Source organism: Astatotilapia calliptera, chromosome 7 (genome assembly GCF_964374335.1).
Source record: "Astatotilapia calliptera chromosome 7, fAstCal68.1, whole genome shotgun sequence".
NCBI lineage: Eukaryota > Metazoa > Chordata > Actinopteri > Cichliformes > Cichlidae > Astatotilapia > Astatotilapia calliptera.
The window spans coordinates 49,597,246-49,620,205 of NC_137428.1; the positions used below are offsets into that span (position 1 = coordinate 49,597,246).

The 22,960-nt window shown below is 41.6% G+C and overlaps 1 protein-coding gene across 1 annotated transcript; it reads right to left on the reverse strand.

Moving 5' to 3' along the window:
- Positions 1-1,877: 1,877 nt before the first annotated feature.
- On the reverse strand, positions 1,878-3,728 carry LOC145430147 (uncharacterized). The gene is made up of 3 exons (XM_080304582.1): positions 3,461-3,728; positions 3,043-3,316; positions 1,878-2,915 (listed from the first exon to the last, which is right to left on the reverse strand). Exons 1-3 carry the CDS (start codon positions 3,715-3,717, stop codon positions 2,244-2,246), a joined length of 1,203 nt encoding a protein of 400 aa, XP_080160708.1. The 5' UTR covers positions 3,718-3,728; the 3' UTR covers positions 1,878-2,243.
- Between the last annotated feature and the right edge of the window lie 19,232 nt (positions 3,729-22,960).

Below are 22,960 nucleotides of genomic sequence, written 5' to 3' on the forward strand. Positions count from 1 at the left end.
ATTTTTAAAATGTATTCTTAATTTCATTTTCTTTTTAAATATAAAATTATGCACTATAAAACACAATGCACCAAAATTATGCACTACATTACTTCACATTGCTAAAATAACTGATGCACTTTAATGAAATCACCATTTGTACTTAGGATTGCTCACGGTTGACACACTTTCACCCAGTGAAGAGCATAGGCAGAAGTTTAAAAGCACTCCCCTGCACATTATCCTTTTATAAAACTGCTACAGACCTGCCTTTAACTATCATGTTGTTAACCCTCCCTAACTCAGTCACTTGGCAGTAGAAACGCCTGTGTCTGCAGAGCAGTCCAGATTTGAGCTGCATGAATGTGCAGGATGAGCGAGTTGAAAAGTGCACCTGTGAAAGCCTGAATAAATACAGGTTGGAAGAAAATCTTTTCCCCCCGAGCCTCCGACACCATGACCCGCAAAGCCTGCCGTTTGCATGTGCATCATTACACTACACAGCCATATGGAAGCCAATGTGCTTGCCTGCTTGGTGTGTCTAAAGCCTGGTCCTCTGGGATAAGTTTTACTCACTGTTGAGTAATGCAGCTTTTAGCAACATAATTCTGTGATTTCAGTCCCAAGCAGAACAATGCTATTTGTAGTTTTCTCACAGGTCGCTTGTGATTCCTTTTTTTGTCAAAACTGTGTATTTTGTAAAAGCAGGGGTAGTGATGTAGCATTTAGTGCAGAAATAGTAAATTTTACCAACCTTTTAGGCACATTCACAGTCATCACATTATATAATGCCGCATCAATATGTATGTGTTTACAGATGGTTTGAATCTGACTGCCAACGGGTACAAAAAAGCTTGCTTTTAACCTCTCACATTGGACTGAGTGCTGCTTCACACAAGCTGAGGTGCAAAGCTAGTGAGAGTAACTGTCAGGTTGTGTGCCTGCTGGTGTTTGGTGGTGGTCTGTCAGTGCAGTGCAGGACACGGGCAGGGCCCTGGCATACACCATCAAAGCAAAAGTCAAAACTTGTCTGCATGCTTATATCTACCTTCAAACTATTCGATGAGCATTTTCGTGTGCTGCATGGCTGACTGATTGGGAAGAGCTGTGTTGAATACTCAAAGGACTCTTGCAGCCCCACCCACCCCAACCCCACACATCACACATCACACACAAACACGTACACCCCACTTGATACATACAAAGAAGGGATCTGCAGCCCTCTACTAATACACGTTTGTTTCCTTCATCTGGAGAATGATACACAGAATAATCAGGAGAGTGTGATTCATTTTCACCTCCCATGCCCTTCACCCACAGCATTATGTGTCTTTAGCTCCTGCTGTTCAGTTTAGTATCAAGTGAATCCATCCACGGTTTGAAAATGTCCCTGTTGAAATAGTAAGTTGCAAGCTGTTTCTCATGCAGGGCCTTGTGCAAAGAAAGAAAACTGTATATTGAAGCGATGGTGGTAGACTGAATTCATTATATTCTTAACTGAATTAAGCCAGAGCATGAAGTTGGAACAGACTGATCAAAAGCAAAGAAGGTCTTTCACATTGATGTGTCAGCAGAAAGGTTTTATATACATTTGTTTGTATCTACAGAACTAAGAACAAAATCTTATACGCCACATACATGGCAAAGATAGATCTGCCACTATTGTCCTTCAATATGCACACATATTGTATCCAAATATCTTTGTGAATATAAACAGCATATATAGCAACAATAAAAACAAAGTACAACCTCTTTAAATTTTATAGTTTTATATATTAGAATGTAAAAAATCATCTAGTTCTTAACAGGTCTTATGATTAAGTAAATACAATCTTCAAAAACGGACAGCATGACATGCTACACTGTGATATTACAGTTTTTCTCGATTGCTTAAACACATTTCTTGAAACTACGCCTCATATCCTCACAACAGTAAACACAAATCCATAACATCTCACTCAATTTCCCAAACATCCTATTTCCAGGTCAAAATGAAGCTCTACACCCAAAACTATTCACTCCTGCTGAAAAACCAAACTTTGCCCTCAGACATCAAACACAAGCCCTCAAAAACACACACACTACAACAGAGTTTTGCACACTGGTACAATTAATTCAAAACAATAGTTCCAAAACAAATAGGTTGCTTATGGTTCTCCCCTTCAAAACCCTTGTCACATGATAAACACAAAAGACGCAACCAATGTATGTACAGTGGCACATTGTCATTCATGTACTATACAGTACAACACACACCAGAAACATTATCCCACCTCAGCATCTTGTCTTTGGTCTGGGTCAGGCCAGAGAATCTCATCCACATCACAGGCTATATTGGCCCCAGCCAGGCAGCGGGGGTAAAATCCTCTTGCATGCCTGATCCACCCCTGGCATGCATCTACTGATATGTCTAGGCAGGCCTCTTCCATGGCCTGAAGGAGGTGAACACGGACATAAGGTTCTCGGCCATACACTTTCCACCGCCATGCCGAAAATAACTCCTCCATCGGGTTTAGAAAGGGAGAGTATGCAGGCAGAAAGATATTAGAAAACCTTGGGTTATTGGTAAACCAGTCATGAATCAGAGCAGCGCGATGGAAGCTGACGTTATCCCACACAACAACGTAGTGAGGCTGCTCTGGCTGTGCTGGTTCCCTGTAGTCCAGCTGGAACATATGTTGTCTTAAACCATCAAGAAAAGCAAGGAGAAGCATAGTGTTATAGGGTCCTAGTACGCCATGGCGGTGGAGTACCCCTCGTTGGCTGATGGCTGCGCACATAGTGACATTCCCCCCACGCTGACCAGGGACATTTACAATAGCCCGATGGCCAATTATGTTCCTCCCCCTTTTCCTTCTTTTGGTCAGGTTAAAACTTGCCTCATCCACAAAGATTATTTCATGGGGAACAGGCCGTCCTTCAATCTCAAAGATTCTCTGCAAAACACATAACACAGTAGAGTCAATCGGTACCCTGAACCACAGTTCAAGAGTGCTGAAATGGCAGCATAAACTGCCATGCTGTGATGGTACACAATACTTTATACAGTATCAAAACTCATACCTGAACATATTCCACACGTTGGTTTTTCACTCTGTCAGAGTTTCGTTCGAAAGGGACTCGGTATGCCTGTTTCATCCGGAATTGATTCTTTCGGTCAATTGTGGAGAGGCTGATGGCATTTATGCCTCGAAAAAGATGATCATCCTCAATCACTCTCCTTTGAATCTCTTGCAGGCGGATTACATTATTTGCAATTACCATGTTTACAAGTTCCCTCTCTTGCTCCTCCGACAAAAGCCTTAACCTGCCTCCACCAGGTGGTCGTCTCTGTGTCCTACAAAAATAGAAGCACTCATTACTGTAACTGTCACACATTCATTTTACAGGCAAATAATGGAAACATACTGAAACTCAAGACACATAAGTTCAGTAACTTAAACGTTACTGTACAAAGCAGTCTTACTGCAAGTACACCTACCTGTTTTCCTCCCTGAAGGTTCTGATGATGGAGGCAACAGTGAAGCGACTCAAATTTGGTTGTACTCGTTGCCCAGCCTCCCTCATAGTCATCCCATGGACAAGGACATGGTGAACTAAAGTGGCTCGAATTTCATCCGAGACTGACTGTCTTCTTGCCCTTGCTCTTCCCCTTCCTTGTCGCCGTCGTTCTCCACCTCCTTCACCACGTCCTCTTTCTCCACCACGTCCTCTTCCTTTGCATCTCTTTGGATCCATTGTTTCAAACCTGAATGAGCTGACTTTGGCCCTTTTATCTATCTATCGCAGGTTCTGATTGGTGTGTGCTAAATTTTGACTCCTAGTGTTTCCACCTGGTTAATTGTGTGCTAATTGAGCTCAAGCTATGCTGACTTAAGTTAACATTATTGCATGCTAGTGCTTTCTAAATGACTACATGGTGTAAGCACTGTAAAATGTAGGGATTTGTGTGTAGAGTTTTGCAGTAACAGTTCACCAAATTTGAGTCATGTGTCAAAGCAGGGAATAGTGTTTATAGTTCAGGGAAATGGGTGAGCTTTTTGAACAGTAGCGTTACGGTTTTGAAATTTTAGTTTAGAGGCCTGGTTATAGTGTTTAAGCAATCGAGAAAAACTGTAATTACTTACTATGATAACTAAGCCAAAAAGGCAGAAGCAGCGTGTGAAAAACTGAGTCCACCCCATGATTCAATAGCTTGCAAAACCACCTTTATGACTTTATCCACCTCTTACATCATTGTGGATGGATGCTGGTCGACTTTACAGCATTGTACGTGATATATGTAAATCACAGACACTCACACAAACATACAAAACTCTCCCATTAAAATCTACAAATGTCTTTGTTTTAACAAATGCAGCATATAAAAATCATGACGTTGCTGTTAGAACCACCAGTCACAAAGTCCAGTCATTGAGGCAGTTCCACTTTGTTTTATCCCTTGAAGTGATGGAAGTTGTCTTAACACAAGAAATCTACACTAGAAAGGGATTTTGGCTGTCTACAGCAATCTTCTCGTTCAGCAAGGTTTGTGGGCCTTCGGCACAGTCCTCTTAAAGTCCTGCCGCAGTATTTTAATGTGGTTGAGGTCTGAGTACTGACTGGGACATTGATTCTCTTCATCTGGATTCTTTTCTTTTTCAGCCATTCTGTTGTAAATTAGCTGCTGTGTTTGGGATCACTGTCCTGTTGCATGACTCAGTTTTGGCCGAGCTGTGGAAGAGATGGTCTCACGCTACAATACTTCAGAGTACTTTGTTAAGAATTAAACAGATATTTTTTAATGGTTAACGCAGTGACTGCAGGTCTGGAAATCAAGTCCAAATCATCACACCTACACTGCCGTGCTTGGAAGTTTGTACAAAGTGCTGTCCAAAAACATTGTTTCTGTAACTGTGGTGCCATGCTGTTTATAGGGAGAAGATTAAATCATGTTTATTAAGATAACCTCAGAAATGAAAAAAAGGTGTCCTGTCTTTTTGCCATGACTGGATATGAATGCTTAGAAAAACTCATTCAGCCCTAAATATGCATGTATGGAGACATAGAAGAAATTTTATTAATGTGGAAGAGCAAGCCATTTATGAATATTATACAGGCTAAAAACATAACATAGGTGCAAAAAACATGCTACATTACATACAAATTGCAGATATGCAGACTCCAATTTAAATAAAACACTCTATTCAACCTAAGTGGTCAGTTCAATTAATCAGTGCACACCTATACATTTCCCCCTTATTATAAGTTATTCTGCATTGTGCCTAACATATTTCACACAAGGTGTAAATGAGACAAATTATATTTTAAATCACTCAAATTGGCCTTTTTGGACAACAGTCTGCATACTCTTGGCATTCTCTCCGTCTCTCTCTGTTTGTGTGCCTGCTGATTTGGCAGACGTGTACATCATCTATTCATCTGTTTCGGCAGTATATGAAATCCAGCTTTTCCCTCAGTCTTTGGCAAATGTTTCCGTCACCTGCACTCACCTAAGATTGCTCTCAGGTCAGTCTTAGTTTAAAGTTTAGTTCCTACTGCTTTTCCTTACACTATCTCTCCGTGTGCCTGAGATTTTCCTTCATCTGGCAGCTCAAAAGCTATTTGCCTACCAGCCATACTCAGCTTATGCTACGCTCACTACAAAGACATCACCATCTCACCTTCCTGCAGGTCACACTCAACCCTGCCTGCACACTCGCTCTCACCAGCGATTCCCAATTCACCCTTTCCCCTACTCTGCCAACCAATCACTCTCCAACTATGTTCCTGTCAGAAAACTACTCACTCCTCCACCCCTGTCTTCAGTCTCCTGGGTTAGTTTCTCTGTCTTCTCTTTTGAGTTTTGTAGGAAAAACACTTAAACATCTCCTGAGCATTTTTGTTATCTTTCTTGTAAATTTAAAAGCTGAGGTCATCACCTCAGTTTATGTGAGATAGTCAAGGCCAGGTTTTTCCAGCAGGCTTGCCACATATGCTGAACAACTTGTTTTGCCTTCACACCTCATCCCATATTATAGCTCGGTTTGGCTCAGGTGATCGTGGTGATTAAGGGCCACATTTACTAACAGGTTGCACCAGTGCAGACTGGGACTTGGTGTTAAAAAAAAGTGTCAGAATTTATATAGACAGAGCAGTGAGAAGATTTCATGTGAGAGACAGGAACTTCTGGGAGTTTCCTTCTCAAGGCACATTATAGGGAATGAATATTTAATTCAAGGGTACAAACTGATTACTACATCTTATTTTTTTTAAAATTAGATCACCAAGCTATCTAAATTAGTGGCCTCAGAGATGATCTGCAACCTCCAACCCAAAGGAGTCACGTAGTCAGAGCAGCAACAAAACTTCTTCCAGCTCTGAGTATATGTCTGCCATGAGAAGTCTGAGAAGCAGCCCATCATTTATTTTGATGTTTTAATTGCTTTTGTAGTTTGAAGGTGCTGTTTCTTTTTTGTTTGGATCAATTCATTTGCATTAATAAACTTTCTTTTTAGTAAATCTTTAATGCATTCAAATTGTATTTTGGTATCATTTCAGAACCATGGACAGTGCATGGTCCTATTTTGCCTGTTTTCACTGGTTCTCACCAGGCACGTGAAGAGGGGGGGGCTAGAGGGGCTTGAGCACCCGCCCCTTTCCTGATGGGTGCCCAAAGTGCCCTTTTGTTGAGGCAACTTTTTAAAAATATATATATATATATATATATATATATATATATATATATTTTTTTTTTTTTTATGTGTGTGTGCGTGCGGAGTCCTGTCTGTGCCCCTCAACAATAATATTTAATTATTAATCACAGTTTTGCTAAATAAAAGGATCTGGCTTGCATCAGTCACATGATCACATTTAACCAATGATCGCCCTTGACGGCAGAACGCGCTGGTTACGAGCCGGGAACGAGCTCACAAAGAGCACGCGCATTTTTAGCGGTCCGGAGCTGTAGGAGAAACAAGTTAACTCAGAGACACAGACTGATGCGACAAAACCAGTAAGTAGGTGTACAGCGTACACTGTAGTGTGTAGCACACAGGAGTATTAGCTTATTACGTACACGTTGGTAAGCTGTCTTGTTGCAGCTGACGAACTGAAACAAACGAGCGTGCTGTGTGTGCAACAGCGCGACAAACATTACCTGTCCTTTTATTAACTGCACAAGTAGTGCTGGTCATAGCTGCTGGCTACCTGTGTAAGGCTGTCATGGGTCTGTAGCTCTGTCACCGTTTTAGGGAACATATTTAGTTTTAAAGTAAGTTTCTGGGCATTTCCTGCCTTTCTGGAGGGATTATATTTCACTAAAAAACGATCTAATATGCATGTCCACATAATAATTATTATAATTATAATATATTTAAAAACACAAGCTGTATTTTAAAGAACATACATTAAGAAGCAGATTATATTAGATTTATATTTTAAATAAGAAAAAAGTTGGATTTTACAGCAGTAAAATTATTGTATCTCTACAGTTTAAAAATGTAATAAGCTTTGCCCCTACACAGAGTGGATAGTGAAACAAATGGAATCATCATAATGACATTATTTCATATTTATTACTTCCCCCTCCTCATTGCTTTGTTATTGTAGCTCTAGTAATAAATAATAATGTAAGGATGCCCATAGTATATACAGTATTCTGAAGAAGGTCTAAAATGTCACTGTGTGTGCGTGCATGTGTGTGTTTTATTTAGATGGATTTAAAAAAAAATATATTACTCATGATATAACATTGTCCAGACATGCCTGGTAAGGACATGAGGAGGAAACAGCAGGAGCTGTGTGAGGCTACTAAAGGCAGGGCTATAACATTTTTCTGTCATCATTTTATTATAGATTAAGTGCTGGAGTTGTTAGGTGTGGATAATTAGATTATAGTTTATTGCAATAGCAAGTTGTGCCTTGTTCCCACATAGCAATTGGAGAGTGATATATGAAATGATGGGATGGAAGGAAGAAGAGAAGCAAAGAGTGATTCACAGGCAGAGCCTAAATTATTTCTCACAGTTTTTTGTTGCCTTATGGTTCCAAGCGCTGTCACCTTTGCATTTTGTTATTATCTCATGACACTTGTTTAATCAGCTACCATCTCTCCTATGGACTTTTTAATGTCTACAGTCTCAGATCAACACAGCCCTGCCCTTCCTATATTAGATTATTGATCAATGTGTGTTGTTGTTATTCAGCCTGGTTCAATGTGCCCCTTTTTAACTTTGAGCACCCGCCCCTTTAAACCTCTCTGCACGGCCCTGGTTCTCACCACAATCTCATCAAATGTGCTCTAACCCATGGCTGTTGTTAGTGGTGGACTTACATGAATTCAGCTGCATGCACTTCGACAATATGTAACATATAGATCACAAACAGGAAAACACACACACAGGTGTGTGTTGCCTGGTTGCATGGTTCTTGGGAGATTGGGTATGTGATAGTGAAATGAACTGACTGTCTTTAGAAAACAACAAACCCTTTGTGAACCACCTTTTAAACTAACTACACGTATCATCGCTATTAGTGGTTTATGCTCACTTGCTCTTTTACTCCGTTCAGTAAATGGCCCTGGGACTTCTGAATCACCAGATAAAATATAGTTGTAGTCATTGTAATTCCACCCACTGGTTTGTGAACTCTGGATTTTGAAGCCACAGTGTTAGGATTTTTTTTTCAGTACCATGATCGTGTTTTGGTCTGATGGTGAGCAGATTTGGAGGGAAGTTGAAGTGCTAAGTTATTATCTAAGACTAGCAAGCTGAAGGCATAAACTGTATGGGAGCAGCACACAGACACCTTCTAAAAATCTCCAGTGTTAAATTAACACTGGAGAGTGTCTATATGGGTCCACACCTCTGAGTGTTAAATACAACACTGTTGAGTGTTAAATTAACACTTTTGACAGTGTTATATGTTTAAAAGTAACCTAGTCAGTTTTGAAGATTAACAATGGCTAACACTGAGCAGTGCTGATTTTCTAACACTGGAAAATAACTCAAAATGTTAGAAATATTCCAGTGTTAGAAAATGTCCCCACCGCAGGGAAAAGGGTAGCACCACCTGGGTCTGGGTGCAGTTCCCCCCTCCAGGGGCAAGGGTACCTAGACCCGGTTCGTAGAGTACGCTTGGGGAGTGTGATCGTGTGTACAGCGTCTCTTTATGTCCGTCTCCACGTTGGTTGAGTGTGGAGTGAGTGCATATGAGAGCACGAGGGTGGGAATGGATGTTTGTGTCTGTGTGTGCCTGTATGTCTGTGTCTATATGTCAGGTTGGGTATCAGACGCCACCTCTCTGGGGACATCTCAGGCCCTCCAAGGTTTGGAGGCCTATCTCCACCCACCACCACTTCCCCTGCCAGTGGCGGACTCCCTCAGACATCGGTGTGTTGGTGGTTCTTTGTGTCTGGGGGTGGGCGTCCGGGTACACACCGGCTCAGTCCTTGGCGGCCGCTTATTGGGGCCTGGAGCCTGGGGCTCACTCGGGCCACTTCGGAGGTGGGGTGCCCCCGGCCTCTCGGCCTGGGGCTCGGTCACTCAGGCACAGCTGGCTGCCGGCGGAGCTCACGGGCGCGTCACTGGGACAGTGGCGCGGCCGCCCCTCTGTTGGTCTTCCTTGGTCTCTTGTGTTCTGGGGGCCTCTGGATGTCTGGAGTTTTGATCTCCTCCATACCTGCTTCATACCCTGGAGGGACGGGCCTGTGGCTCCCCACACTCCCTAGCAGATCATTACATGGAGAAACTTAGGTATTACACAAAAACTGGACTGAAAATCAGCGGAAATGCATTTTGTCGAGTGATGTATCCTAATTTGAATACTTTGGTTCTAATCAATTTCAACATGGAGGGTGTCAGGAGAGAAGTGCAACAGTATCTATAACCAGAAAACACAGTTTAAAACACCGTGGAGGCTCTGTCAGGGTTTGGGGCAGCAGTTCAGCCAGTGGTGTTGGAGAACTTCTCAAAATTGTACTGAAAAAAATTCATTTTTCATCTTGACAATGATTGCAAACACACTGCCAATGCTGTAAAATCACACCTGGATAGAAAAACAGCAGAACACTATCAGTTATGAACTGACTTCCCCAGAGCCCAGACTTCAGCATTATTGAAGCAGTGTGGGCTCATCTTGATGGAAAATGGAACAAAAGGCTCCAAATATCCAAAGAAGAGCTGTGAAAGGTTCTTCAAGGAGCCTGGAGAACTTCTTGAAGACTACTTAAAGAAATTACAAGAACACTTGCCTCAGAGAGTTCAGGCTGTGTTGAAGAGGTAAGGTGGTCATACCAAATACTGACTTTCAAGCTTGTTAGGATCTGTGGTTTTCTTATAAACTTTTTTCAGTGTTTGTTTGCACGTTTATTTAAATCACTGCAGCTATTTCCCATTTTCCTCCCAAATTATAAAGAAATGAGGACTGACTCAAGAGTTTAGCACAGTGTATTTATTATAGTACAGTACATGCTCAGCATCTAATTTGTATGCATATAAGGCTGACACGTTCTGTCTGAGACTAAACATGAAAGAGTGTTTCAGTTCCAGTTTTATAAAAGAAAAGAAAAAGGTGATATTAACCACCTTTGTTCATTCATCATTACTTCATTCTGTGATAGATAAAGCCATTGTTGTGTTACTTTTTTTTATTATTCTGAGTCAAAGCTGCAGGGGTTTAAAAAAAAGAAGAAGAAACAAGGAGAAGGAGCGGGTGGGGGGTTGTTCAGGTAAATTGGCCTTGAAATAGAGGAAGATTTCACCCTAGGTTAAAACAGGTTGCTTTTCCCCTCAAAATATTCATGAAGCAATTATAATTCATATGATTAACAGCAAGGAACACAGAGGAACTGTGATGAGCATTGTAATTATGGGATTTGTGCAATATTTGAGAGATAAGGGTGTTTGTTTTTTGCTTGTGCCTGTTTATGCATGTGTGTATACTTTGACAAGCAGGCAAAGTGCATTGACTTGATAGGGTAGGTAAAAGCTGAATATCCTTGAGTTCTTGCTCCTAGAGAACCCAAGTGGAATTGGTGGCATCAATATTAATGAAGCGCATCAGTACAGGCCTGAATCTGACCGCACGAGCGTAATTTTTTAAAATCATAATAATCTACAGTCTGTTTATTGGTCATAACTAAGGATTCAGTGAGAGGGTTAATATCAGTGAGCGGAAGAGAAAACACGTGTTTCTCAGATGCAGATGGTGTTGTTTGCTTCTGTCCAATTCTCAGCTGCTGGCTCATGTTTTCAAATTAGGAGAAGAAGAACACACCTTCTGTCTATTTCTCTCTTCTCACTTCAGTAACTATCTTATGGGATGTATCCCATATCTGCCTATAGAATGAGACTGTGGCATTGTTGAGCTGTTTTTTGTTCTTGCCTCTACAGAATAGCCACTTCTTTGGTTCAACATGAGTGCTTTCGGTCATCAAATACAGTCTGGTCTTCCTGCTGAGTCTAAAATGTGTGTGTGTGTGTGTGTGTGTGTGTGTGTGTGTGTGTGTGTGTGTGTGTGTGCGTGTGCGTGTGTGTGTGTGTGGGCAATGTGTTGCAGTGTTTGTGTGCAAACAAAGAAACTGTGTGTGTGGATGCTGCTTTTTGGAGGAGAGTGTGTGTAAGTGTGTATGTGGACGTGTGCTGGCAATCTATCATAGCTCTAGAGGTTGCTATAGAAACCCTTTCTCTTAGCCACACATCTACTCACACTGGGTTACATTTAATCTATACATAAATATGTTTTTAACTTGGAAAGGGCACCAAGTCTTGTGTAGTATCATGTCTGAAACTACACCAAATGTGCCACTGAGCTGGAATTTTCAGGTGGCACAACAGAAAGAAGGCAATTTTTATCACAGGGAAGTTGCAGGTTGACATTGTTTGCTTATTCAGAGATGTAAACAGTAAAGGGAAATTCACTGTAAAAGAAACAAAATGTGTTTTTTATGAGGACACCATTTATCGTTATGGTAAGTGTTGCTATTATATATATATATATATATATATATATATATATATATATATATATATATATATATATATATATATATATATATATATATACCTGCACGGTATGTACCACCGGCAGATAGAGGAGGTGGCTGATATCCAGAAATCCTACCAGTGGCTGGACAAAGCTGGACTGAAAGACAGCACAGAGGCACTAATCATGGCAGCACAAGAACAAGGTCTGAGTACAAGATCCATAGAGGCTGGGGTCTATCACACCAGGCAAGACCCCAGGTGCAGGCTGTGTAAAGATGCCCCAGAGACAATCCAGCACATAACAGCAGGGTGCAAGATGCTAGCAGGCAAGGCATACATGGAACGCCATAACCAAGTGGCCGGCATAGTGTACAGGAACATCTGTGCCGAGTATAACCTGGAAGTCCCGAGGTCAAACTGGGAGATGCCCCCAAGGGTGGTGGAGAATGACCGAGCTAAGATCCTGTGGGACTTCCAGATACAGACGGACAAAATGGTGGTGGCTAACCAACCGGACATAGTGGTGGTAGACAAACAGAAGAAGACGGCCGTAGTGATCAATGTAGCGGTTCCGAATGACAGCAATATCAGGAAGAAGGAACACGAGAAGCTGGAGAAATTCCAAGGGCTCAGAGAAGAGCTCGAGAGGATGTGGAGGGTGAAGGTAACAGTGGTCCCCGTGGTAATCGGAGCACTAGGTGAGGTGACTCCCAAGCTAGGCGAGTGGCTCCAGCAGATCCCGGGAACATCGGAGATCTCTGTCCAGAAGAGCGCAGTCCTGGGAACAGCGAAGATACTGCGCAGGACCCTCAAGCTCCCATGCCTCTGGTAGAGGACCCGAGCTTGAAGGATAAACCGCCCGCAGGGGCGTGCTGGGTGTTTTTATATATATATATATACAGTGGGGCAAAAAAGTATTTAGTCAGCCACTGATTGTGCAAGTTCCCCCACCTAAAATGATGACAGAGGTCAGTAATTTGCACCAGAGGTACACTTCAACTGTGAGAGACAGAATGTGAAAAAAAAAATCCATGAATCCACATGGTAGGATTTGTAAAGAATTTATTCGTAAATCAGGGTGGAAAATAAGTATTTGGTCAATAACAAAAATACAACTCAATACTTTGTAACATAACCTTTGTTGGCAATAACAGAGGTCAAACGTTTACTATAGGTCTTTACCAGGTTTGCACACACAGTAGCTGGTATTTTGGCCCATTCCTCCATGCAGATCTTCTCGAGAGCAGCGATGTTTTGGGGCTGTCGCCGAGCAACACGGACTTTCAACTCCCGCCACAGATTTTCTATGGGGTTGAGGTCTGGAGACTGGCTAGGCCACTCCAGGACTTTCAAATGCTTCTTACGGAGCCACTCCTTTGTTGCCCGGGCGGTGTGTTTTGGATCATTGTCATGTTGGAAGACCCAGCCTCGTTTCATCTTCAAAGTTCTCACTGATGGAAGGAGGTTTTGGCTCAAAATCTCACGATACATGGCCCCATTCATTCTGTCCTTAACACGGATCAGTCGTCCTGTCCCCTTGGCAGAAAAACAGCCCCATAGCATGATGTTTCCACCCCCATGCTTCACAGTAGGTATGGTGTTCTTGGGATGCAACTCAGTATTCTTCTTCCTCCAAACACGACGAGTTGAGTTTATACCAAAAAGTTCTACTTTGGTTTCATCTGACCACATGACATTCTCCCAATCCTCTGCTGTATCATCCATGTGCTCTCTGGCAAACTTCAGACGGGCCTGGACATGCACTGGCTTCAGCAGCGGAACACGTCTGGCACTGCGGGATTTGATTCCCTGCCGTTGTAGTGTGTTACTGATGGTGACCTTTGTTACTTTGGTCCCAGCTCTCTGCAGGTCATTCACCAGGTCCCCCCGTGTGGTTCTGGGATCTTTGCTCACCGTTCTCATGATCATTTTGACCCCACGGGATGAGATCTTGCGTGGAACCCCAGATCGAGGGAGATTATCAGTGGTCTTGTATGTCTTTCATTTTCTGATGATTGCTCCCACAGTTGATTTTTTCACACCAAGCTGCTTGCCTATTGTAGATTCACTCTTCCCAGTCTGGTGCAGGTCTACAATACTTTTCCTGGTGTCCTTCGAAAGCTCTTTGGTCTTGGCCATGGCGGCGTTTGGAGTCTGACTGTTTGAGGCTGTGGACAGGTGTCTTTTATACAGATGATGAGTTCAAACAGGTGCCATTCATACAGGTAACGAGTGGGGGACAGAAAAGCTTCTTACAGAAGACGTTACAGGTCTGTGAGAGCCAGAGATTTTCCTTGTTTGAGGTGACCAAATACTTATTTTCCACCCTAATTTACGAATAAATTCTTTACAAATCCTACCATGTGAATTCATGGATTTTTTTTTCACATTCTGTCTCTCACAGTTGAAGTGTACCTATATATATATATATATATATATATATATATATATATATATATATATATATATATATATATATAGTGTATACAGAGATATTTAATAAAGAACCAGTAGTAGAATTTTTCTTATCAGCCATAACTGCTATGGGGTTCAGAGGGTTCCCATGAAACCTCACATGTCAGTCAGGTGGTGGGGACGGTTAGTGGTCACACAGATTGAAAGATGGCTGATCTGTTGCCCTTACAAGATTTGCCCATCAGTTAACAGCTTAAAGGTTGCTACATTTATGTTTTTTATTGCAAGTTATTTGCTTAAATAAAAATTTGTTTTCCATCATTTTTTACTTTGTCTTATAGGTACAACATTAATTTGCCATTTTGCAAAACTTTCCACTTCACATTTCACATTCATCCATCTATATTCCTAATCAACCAGGGTTGTGCTGCGTCGGACCTTGGGTGAGATGTATAGGTAAACCCTAGATGGATCACAAATCAGTAACAGAGCTTACAAGCTGACGCTCACAATCACACTAAAAGCTGATTTAGAAAAATGCAAATATTGTGGCAGCTGTGGTTGAGGAGGTGGTAGTCACCTGGAAGGTTGGTGGTTCAGCTTTCCAGCTCCAGTCTGCATGTCGACCAGATATTGAATTCCAAATTGCTTTCAAATGCATCCATTATGTGTGTGTGTTGGTGTGTGTGTCTATAACTAAAAAACATTTAAGAGCATAGAATAAAGGATTACATAGATGTGAATGTGGCTTGTTGTGTAAAAGTAAATTCACTGTTCACTAAGAGTAGAACAGTGTTCTCTAAGTACCAAGTACTTGCAGATTAATTTTAGGGTACACCCTAGATAGATTACCAGTCAATGACAGAGCTTACACATTGCCTCTAACATGCAGTGTTTCTTCTTTACTCGGCTCTTTTCACTCACTGTGTGTTTATAAACCACTCTAAAATGAATTACTAATAATTAAAAGCAAAGTTTTTAAGATCTCTGTTTGTGTCTTTTGTCCTCTCTCACCCCCAACAAATGTAGTTCTACCAGGTTTCCTCCTGTTAAAAGGTTGCTTTTCCTTCCCACTGTCACCAAGTGCTTGCTCATCAGACGGCTGTCTGATTGTTGAGGTTTTGTCTCTATAGTTGTATGGTCTTTGCCTTACAATATAGCGTGCCTTAAGGTGGCTGTAAGGTGTTGTAATTTCACATTATATAAATAAAAGTGAATTGAATAGTCTCATCACAATGCACACATAAATTCCTGAAATGTAAAATTTTAAAACTCCACTCCTTTATTTACAATTTAGAAATTGGTGGAGCAATTTATAGAAATGTGCAAACGTACATGAAAATACAATAAAAAGTTGTATACAGTTGTTGTGGTTTTTAGTTTTTAAAATAAAATAGAAATGAACTAAATTGAGTGAAAATGAAATGAAACTTGTGACTCCACTGTCACTTGCCTAGCCTGCAAATATGGGCTTCATTGCTCTTTAAAACAGGACTATTATCTCCCAGCATAGAAACCGATCCCAAAGGACACTTTGTGCTTATCTCGGTTTTCTGAAAGAACAGCAGTATTTGACGACCTGGGAATGAAAACACGTTGAATGTGCATGTAGCATCTGTAAATGTAGAGCTTCATTTTCTCTGCAAACGTGTCCCTTTGTTCATTAACACTTGGAAAAAAAAAAAGCTACTACAATATGCCATAGGCAGAAGGGGCACATCACAACTGATAATGCTTCTTAATCCAGTTTATTTATTTATTGTTCTCTCTCATAACTCTGTGTTGTAAACCAGAAATTCTCTCAAAATAACTTTGAAAAGAAATTATTCAAAATTGCATGTTAGTATTTTTCCCCACGGAGGCATGTGTGTGTGTCCATATTGATAAACGAGACAGACCCTAAGCAACAAGAGCCAGTGCCCATGTTCAGTGCCTCAGACTTCATCTGTTTCCCACTGGCTCCATGGGAACAGGTAATCAGGTTTGGTGAGCTATTGTCTCAGAACGGCAGCTACCTGCCTGGTAATCGTAAATGAGCGAGCGTGATGTGGAAAGACTATGGCAAGATTTTTCTTGGGTGAGAGAGATGGGGGGGGGGGGGAGCCAGAGACTGGAGAAAGAGAAGCTGTAATGGACAGTGCCAGAGAAAGCTTGTGTCCCTGAGGATTCTTCTGCAGTGATGGCTATTGGTATCTTTGTTTCCTTGGGGGACCGCTGCTCTGTCATCTTGAGCACACTTTCACAATAAAAACACACATGCACACCCGCTCACACTCACGTGCACATACACGCAATCCTCCAACACTGCATTCTGCCTCCTAGGTATTAGTCTGTTTTTCTGGGATATACACACTCAATCATTCACAGCTGCACACATGAATTTGGTTTTGTGAGGCACTGAACAAAACACACATGCGATGAGTTGTACGGTTCCCCCCAGTGCTACACTGTGGCATCCATTATTGCCCAGCACAATGACATCAAGGTCATGCCTTCAGGAGATCAGCATTTTGTCAAAAGTGACACCGTATTGCCGCCATCACTGTTGCTGCTGCTGTTGCTGAGAATTTATGCATCACTCTCTGGTTGTTCGTTCTTGACATTTTCAGCTCAGTAGGTGGCTAGAAATCTTTTCAGCATAACAATGCTGTTTTGAAAGCAGGAAATCAATTCATGTTTTTCATGTATTGTCATGTGTTAGTTACCTGCAGAGGGAGAAAGTAAGGAGACAAATTTAGTCAACTACAGATTTAAAGTACTGCCACTTTTCCTGTTGTCAGCCATGTATTCATACTGGGTATCACATTCTAACAAAGTATAGTTTAAAGAGGTTAGGTACTATTGACTTTAAAACATATGGACATTCAGAAACATTGAATAAACTCTTAATAATGTAAGAATTAATGGGAAATTTAAAAAATGTATTGGACCACCTGTCATAACAATCAGAAAACACCTAAATTTAGCTTAAAAACTGTTGAAAAGTGTCAGTTAGATGTTAGTTTAATTTAGAGATCACATCAATATTTTCATTATTTCTTTTCCATTGTGTCTTTCGCCTTCTCTTCTTAATCTTTATCTTCTGCCACTCCTCTCTCCTCCTCAAAGATCAATGGGCTTTGATCAGTAGTTGTTCATCAATAGTCATGAGAATTTGCATACTAATGATCAAAGAACTGACCTCACAGTCCATTGTTCATTCAGTAGAGCTAGTTTGAGTCATTATGCAATGTCCTGTTTATAAGGTTGGGAAAACCTGCAGTCAGCTGAAACTGAAGAAGTCACTTGGATGCGTGACAAAATGTTTTTCCCACTCAAAACGTTACGTCCAACCTTTTGGGACTCTCTCCTCCTCATTTCCACCTTGTCCTTGTCTTCCTGCCCACGTGAAGCCTCATCACCTGAACTGAAGTCTCGGCTCTAAAATAAGAAAAACTGGCATAAAAAATCTTGTTTATTCTCAATATTGTTGCTGTTGCTTATTGTTGCTGATTAGACATGCAGCCTTCTCATCTCCCGGCAGCTGACAGCCATTCAGCAACAACAATGACATATTTAGTCCCTCTTTGGGGGGATACTTCCATGGGGCTTAAATCTGGAACTCTCCACCATTTGACCCTAGAACTGAAGAAGCTTCTCGGATGAGAGGTGAAACGTCTTCAAGCAACCTAAAGAAGTCCAGACGCTTTTCTTTCCAAGCTCCTTAGACTACGATGACCTGGATGACTGAGAACCTTCACAGACAACAATGACATGTGGTTATAAGCTAACACTTTGCCAGCTAACATTAGGCTAGTTTGCCCTAAAATCACACATTTCCACTGATGAACAGGTTGATCACATTCTCACATCATATGAGAGTTTATTCACTTGCATCCAAATCTGATGATGTTAGAACCACTTCAAATAAAGCTGTGGTAACACCAGCTAACAGTGGCTAACACTGGCTAAAATAGCATATACCATAACTAACTGTGGAGATAAACAGTGGACTGGAAGTTAATTCTTAAAGGTCATCATTCATCATCATATCCTTTAAGAGGGCTGATCTGTTCCCCTCAGAAGATTTGTCCATCAGTTAACAGCTTAAAGGCTGATACATTTATAGCTTTTATTAACCCTTTAAAGCCAGACGGAGCGGCAGGCTCCATTTTGCGTAACTATTTTTAAATCCCAGTAGAGCTGCAACCACGTAAGCTAGTGCAATAATCTTTGTTGCATATGAAACCGGAGGAGTTGTACTTACATCTTATGCCATCAGCTTGTCCTAGGTCACGGTTTCCTTCCACATATAGCTTTGCAAAAATTGCATAAAAGCCACTTGCAGCAACAAAAACATAATATTCCAGAAACAGGCTTTGCCGATCCGATCAGCTATTTGTAACACTTCCTTCGTTGGAATAGACATCAGAGCGAACCAGTGTTGCCAACTCCTCAGTATGGAAAATCGCTATTGGTTGTCCTAAAAGTCGCTAGAAGTTGCTAAATGACGTCATCGCCCCCATTCTCTGCGGCCTGCTCGAGCAGGGGGGCTAGGAGGAGTTGGCCGTCCGACTGCGGTCTGGAGTGTGGGGCCTCCCTGCTGCTACGGAGTGGGGGTGGTCTGCCTCTCCCCACCGCAGGGAAAAGGGTAACACCACCTGGGTCTGGGTGCAGTTCCCCTCTCCAGGGGCAAGGGTACCTAGACCCGGTTTGTAGAGTACGCTTGGGGAGTGTGATCGTGTGTACAGCGTCTCTTTATGTCCGTCTCCACGTTGGTTGAGTGTGAAGTGAGTGCATATGAGAGCATGAAGGGGGGAATGGATGTTTGTGTCTGTGTGTGCCTGTATGTCTGTGTCTATATGTCAGGTTGGGTGTCAGACGCCACCTCTCTGGGGTTACCTCAGGCCCTCCAAGGTTTGGAGGCCTATCTCCACCCACCACCACTTCCCCTGCCGGTGGCGGACTCCCTCAGGTGTCGGTGCGTTGGTGGTTCTTTGTGTCTGGGGATGGGCGTCCAGGTACACACCGGCTCACTCCTTGGCGGCCGCTTATCGGGGCCTGGAGCCTGGGGCTCGCTCGGGCCCCTTCGGAGGTGGGGTGCCCCCGGCCTCTCGGCCTGGGGCTCGGTCACTCAGGCACAGCTGGCGGCTGCTGAGTGAACCCTCATCTGGGACTCTCCTCAGCTCTTACTGGAACAGTGGCGCGGCTGCCCCTCTGTTGGTCTTCCTTGGTCTCTTGTGTTCTGGGGGCCTCTGGATGTCTGGAGTTTTTATCTCCTCCATACCTGCTTCACACCCTGGAGGACGGGGCTGTGGCCCCCCCACACTCCCTAGCAGATCGTTACACGGAGAAACCTTTGGAATACAAGCGCGCTGATCCACACAGGTATGCACACGGGTGTTCACTGCTCGTAGACCCAAATTACACCTTTCTTGGCTGCTACTTCGAAGCACATCTGTCCTGCGTGCTGCACAACAACATTGAATATTTAGTATTTACTGCTGTTTACACTTAGCTAGATTAATGCGATGGTGTTGTGTTTAGTATGTTGCTTTGTTTTTTTGTTTTTTTTGTCTTTTTTGCTTGTTTTCTATTCTTCTCTCAACAGGTGATCCAGGAGATTTTTTTTCTCCACCCCCTTTCTCACTGTCCCTCTCCCCTTCTGTTTTTCCTTTCATTCCTCTTTCTTTCTCCCTTTCCTATCCCTCACTCATGTCTGTAACATCTGAAAATAAAATATAATAAATAATAAAAACAAAGATCGACCAAATGGACCAATACGGCAATGCCACGATGATCCATTTGGCAAAGTAAATCCATTGGGTATCCTCGTTGGTCTTCAGACAACAATTCTGATGGCTAAAGAACCAAATGGGACAGGCAGAAAAAATTAAAAATTTTAATAAATAAATAAATAAATAAATAAATGACGTCATCGCCTAATTTGCATAATTGGTCATGCTAATGTAATTGTAACCTACGTTGTTGGAGAGAGAAATAACATCGTGGAAGAGACATAAAGTGAGTAAAAAAACATCCTAAATGCATTTAGAATTTATTTAGAACTACAAATTAAATTTCTTTTAGCAATTATTGTTTTTTTTAATGTCACAATTCCAACCCTGCTCCTTTACCCGGGCTTGGACCGGCAAAAGTGACCCGAAATAGGCACTCTGGTGGAGTTACTGTGTGTGTGTGTGTGTGTGTGTGTGTGTTTATAAGTAGTTTTAAACCTTGTGATCCACAAAACAGCATAACAGTAAAAGAAGAACTGACTGCGTTACAGTCAGTGCGGGAGCAGCGACTTTGCTCATGCGCGATTCATTTGCAGTTTGGACGCATAGGTGTGAACATCTTCTGCCCTGATAGCAGCTGGGGGGGGGGGCTGTCCTCCACCCGTGAGCGCTTTGGAACGGGCGAGGTGCCCACGGCAGCACCGCTGCTTGTTGAGAGTAAAAGCGATACGCGTTTTCACGTCAAAAAGTCGTCATAAATAAGTCTCCAATAACACCAGAAAAAGTCCCCAGATTTGTCGCCAGTCCCTTTTTAGAAAAAAAGTCGCTAAGGGGGTCTGAAAACTCGCTAAATATAGCGACAAAGTCGCTAAGTTGGCAACACTGGCGCAAACTATCGCATGTCCGCCATTACCTGCCCGAAACCAGAAGTGACATCATTTTCGCAGAAATGTAGTTTTTTACCTTCAGTGTCTTATAAGCCTATACTGGTGTTTTTAAAAGTTATGTTTGACTTTATGACTTTCTGAATAGTTTCTTGGATGCTTAAAACTCAAATTGCACTGCTGGAAATAGTTTATTTTGATGCATATATGCTGGGGGTTTTTTTTTGCAAATTTGCATTATAATATTTATTTTCGTTTTTCCTGCGGTATGTAAAAATTTGTGTATTTAAAAAATAAAACTATGAAGACACTCAAAATAAATTTCCTGTGGTGGGAAACTATTTTGTGCAACCTTTTTGTATTTACAGTTTTGAGGGATAAGCCTCTTAAATTTCTCTAACTAGAAATATATGTTAAAAAAAACAAAAATGATTTTCAATTGTTTTGTAGTTTATTGCACTTTTTTGCAATTTATGTAATTACTATGCACTCAATGCAGACATATTATTAAAATTTGGGCTATAATGGTTGTATTGATGTATAGCAACTTGAAATGCTCCCAAAAATGGCACTACAGCATGTAAAAATATAATATAAGCTCTGGCGGACTTGGTTCTATGGTAGGTCTTAAAGGGTTAATTACAATCCATTTTCTTACACAAAAGTTTCATCCTAATCACTTACCTAACCAGGGTTGTGCTGCGTTGGAGCTCATCCCATCTGTCACTGGGTGAGAAGTATAGGTAAACCCTAGATAGATCACCAACCAATTACAGAGCTTACACACTGATGCTCACATCCACACCAAAAGCTCATTTAGAATCATGCAAAAATTGTGAGAGCAGTGGGGAACCAGTCCAATCCATGTCCAAGTCCAATCCAATAAGGGACTGTATGGATGTGTCTTGGAATGTCTTGTTGTGTAAAAGCAATTCCAGTTCTCACTAAGAGTAGAAAAAATTTCTGTAAGTAACAAGAACTTGCAGAAAAGCCCACAATCCAAGACTTCTGGTGAAAGTTTTCTCCAACTACTACAATAATAGGACAATACTCCCTAGCGGTGCTATATCAAAATAAGGGTTGTTACAAACTTCATATGATTGTTCGATTATTATTACTATTATGCCCAAAAGCTGAAGTCCCTTTCAGTTAGTATTATGATAATGTGTTTTGTTTTGGGGGGGGCCCTATAGCTATTCTTATTTATGACTAACTGTAAGTTTCCTAAATAATTGCTATTCATAACTAAAGACTAATAGTTCGTAAAATAAAATATAACTTACTCTTAGCTGTTAGTATGAATAGTTCATGTGGATGTAGTATAAAGCACTAATTAATACTAGGCTTAATAACCAATACACAGGCTTACAATAACTCACGGCGAAATGTAAAGCCTACCATACAAACCTCTTGCAACAAGATGAGCAGAGCTAAGAAAAGGAATAAATTGACTTTTAGAAAGTTGCTTCAAATAAGAGACATTAAGAAAAGAAAGATTTTCTCAGTAGATTCACTTGAAAGATTCAAGAAGCATATGTAAACATAAACATCATCAAACAAATACACTAAAAGGATGATGAAATATTTAACACCAGAGCCTTTAATAGTGCCCGCCTGGAGGAGTGCAGCCTGCCAAGCCGGGAGGAAAGGCAGGAGGAAGGGAAAGATCCACTTTGGGTTAAAGCAACTCTTGGTGTGAACACAAAATCACACAAACTCCCACCACAAAACTAACAAGGTGCACGAGGCAGGCAAGGTGCAGCTGTGGCGAGAGCTGTCACTCCACACAACCTGAACTGAGAAGCCAAACAACCCTCTTGTCAAAGCTGGAGGATATGGGCTGTGGGTTCAGTTATGGGTTACAATGAAATTCTGAAATGAAACAAATGATCAAGAAAAAATACTTTTCATAATCAGTCACAAAAAACCCTTTCCTGATATTGTGTAGGTCTCTCTTATGCTGCTAAAACTGCTCTGACGCTTCAGGGCATGGTCTCTG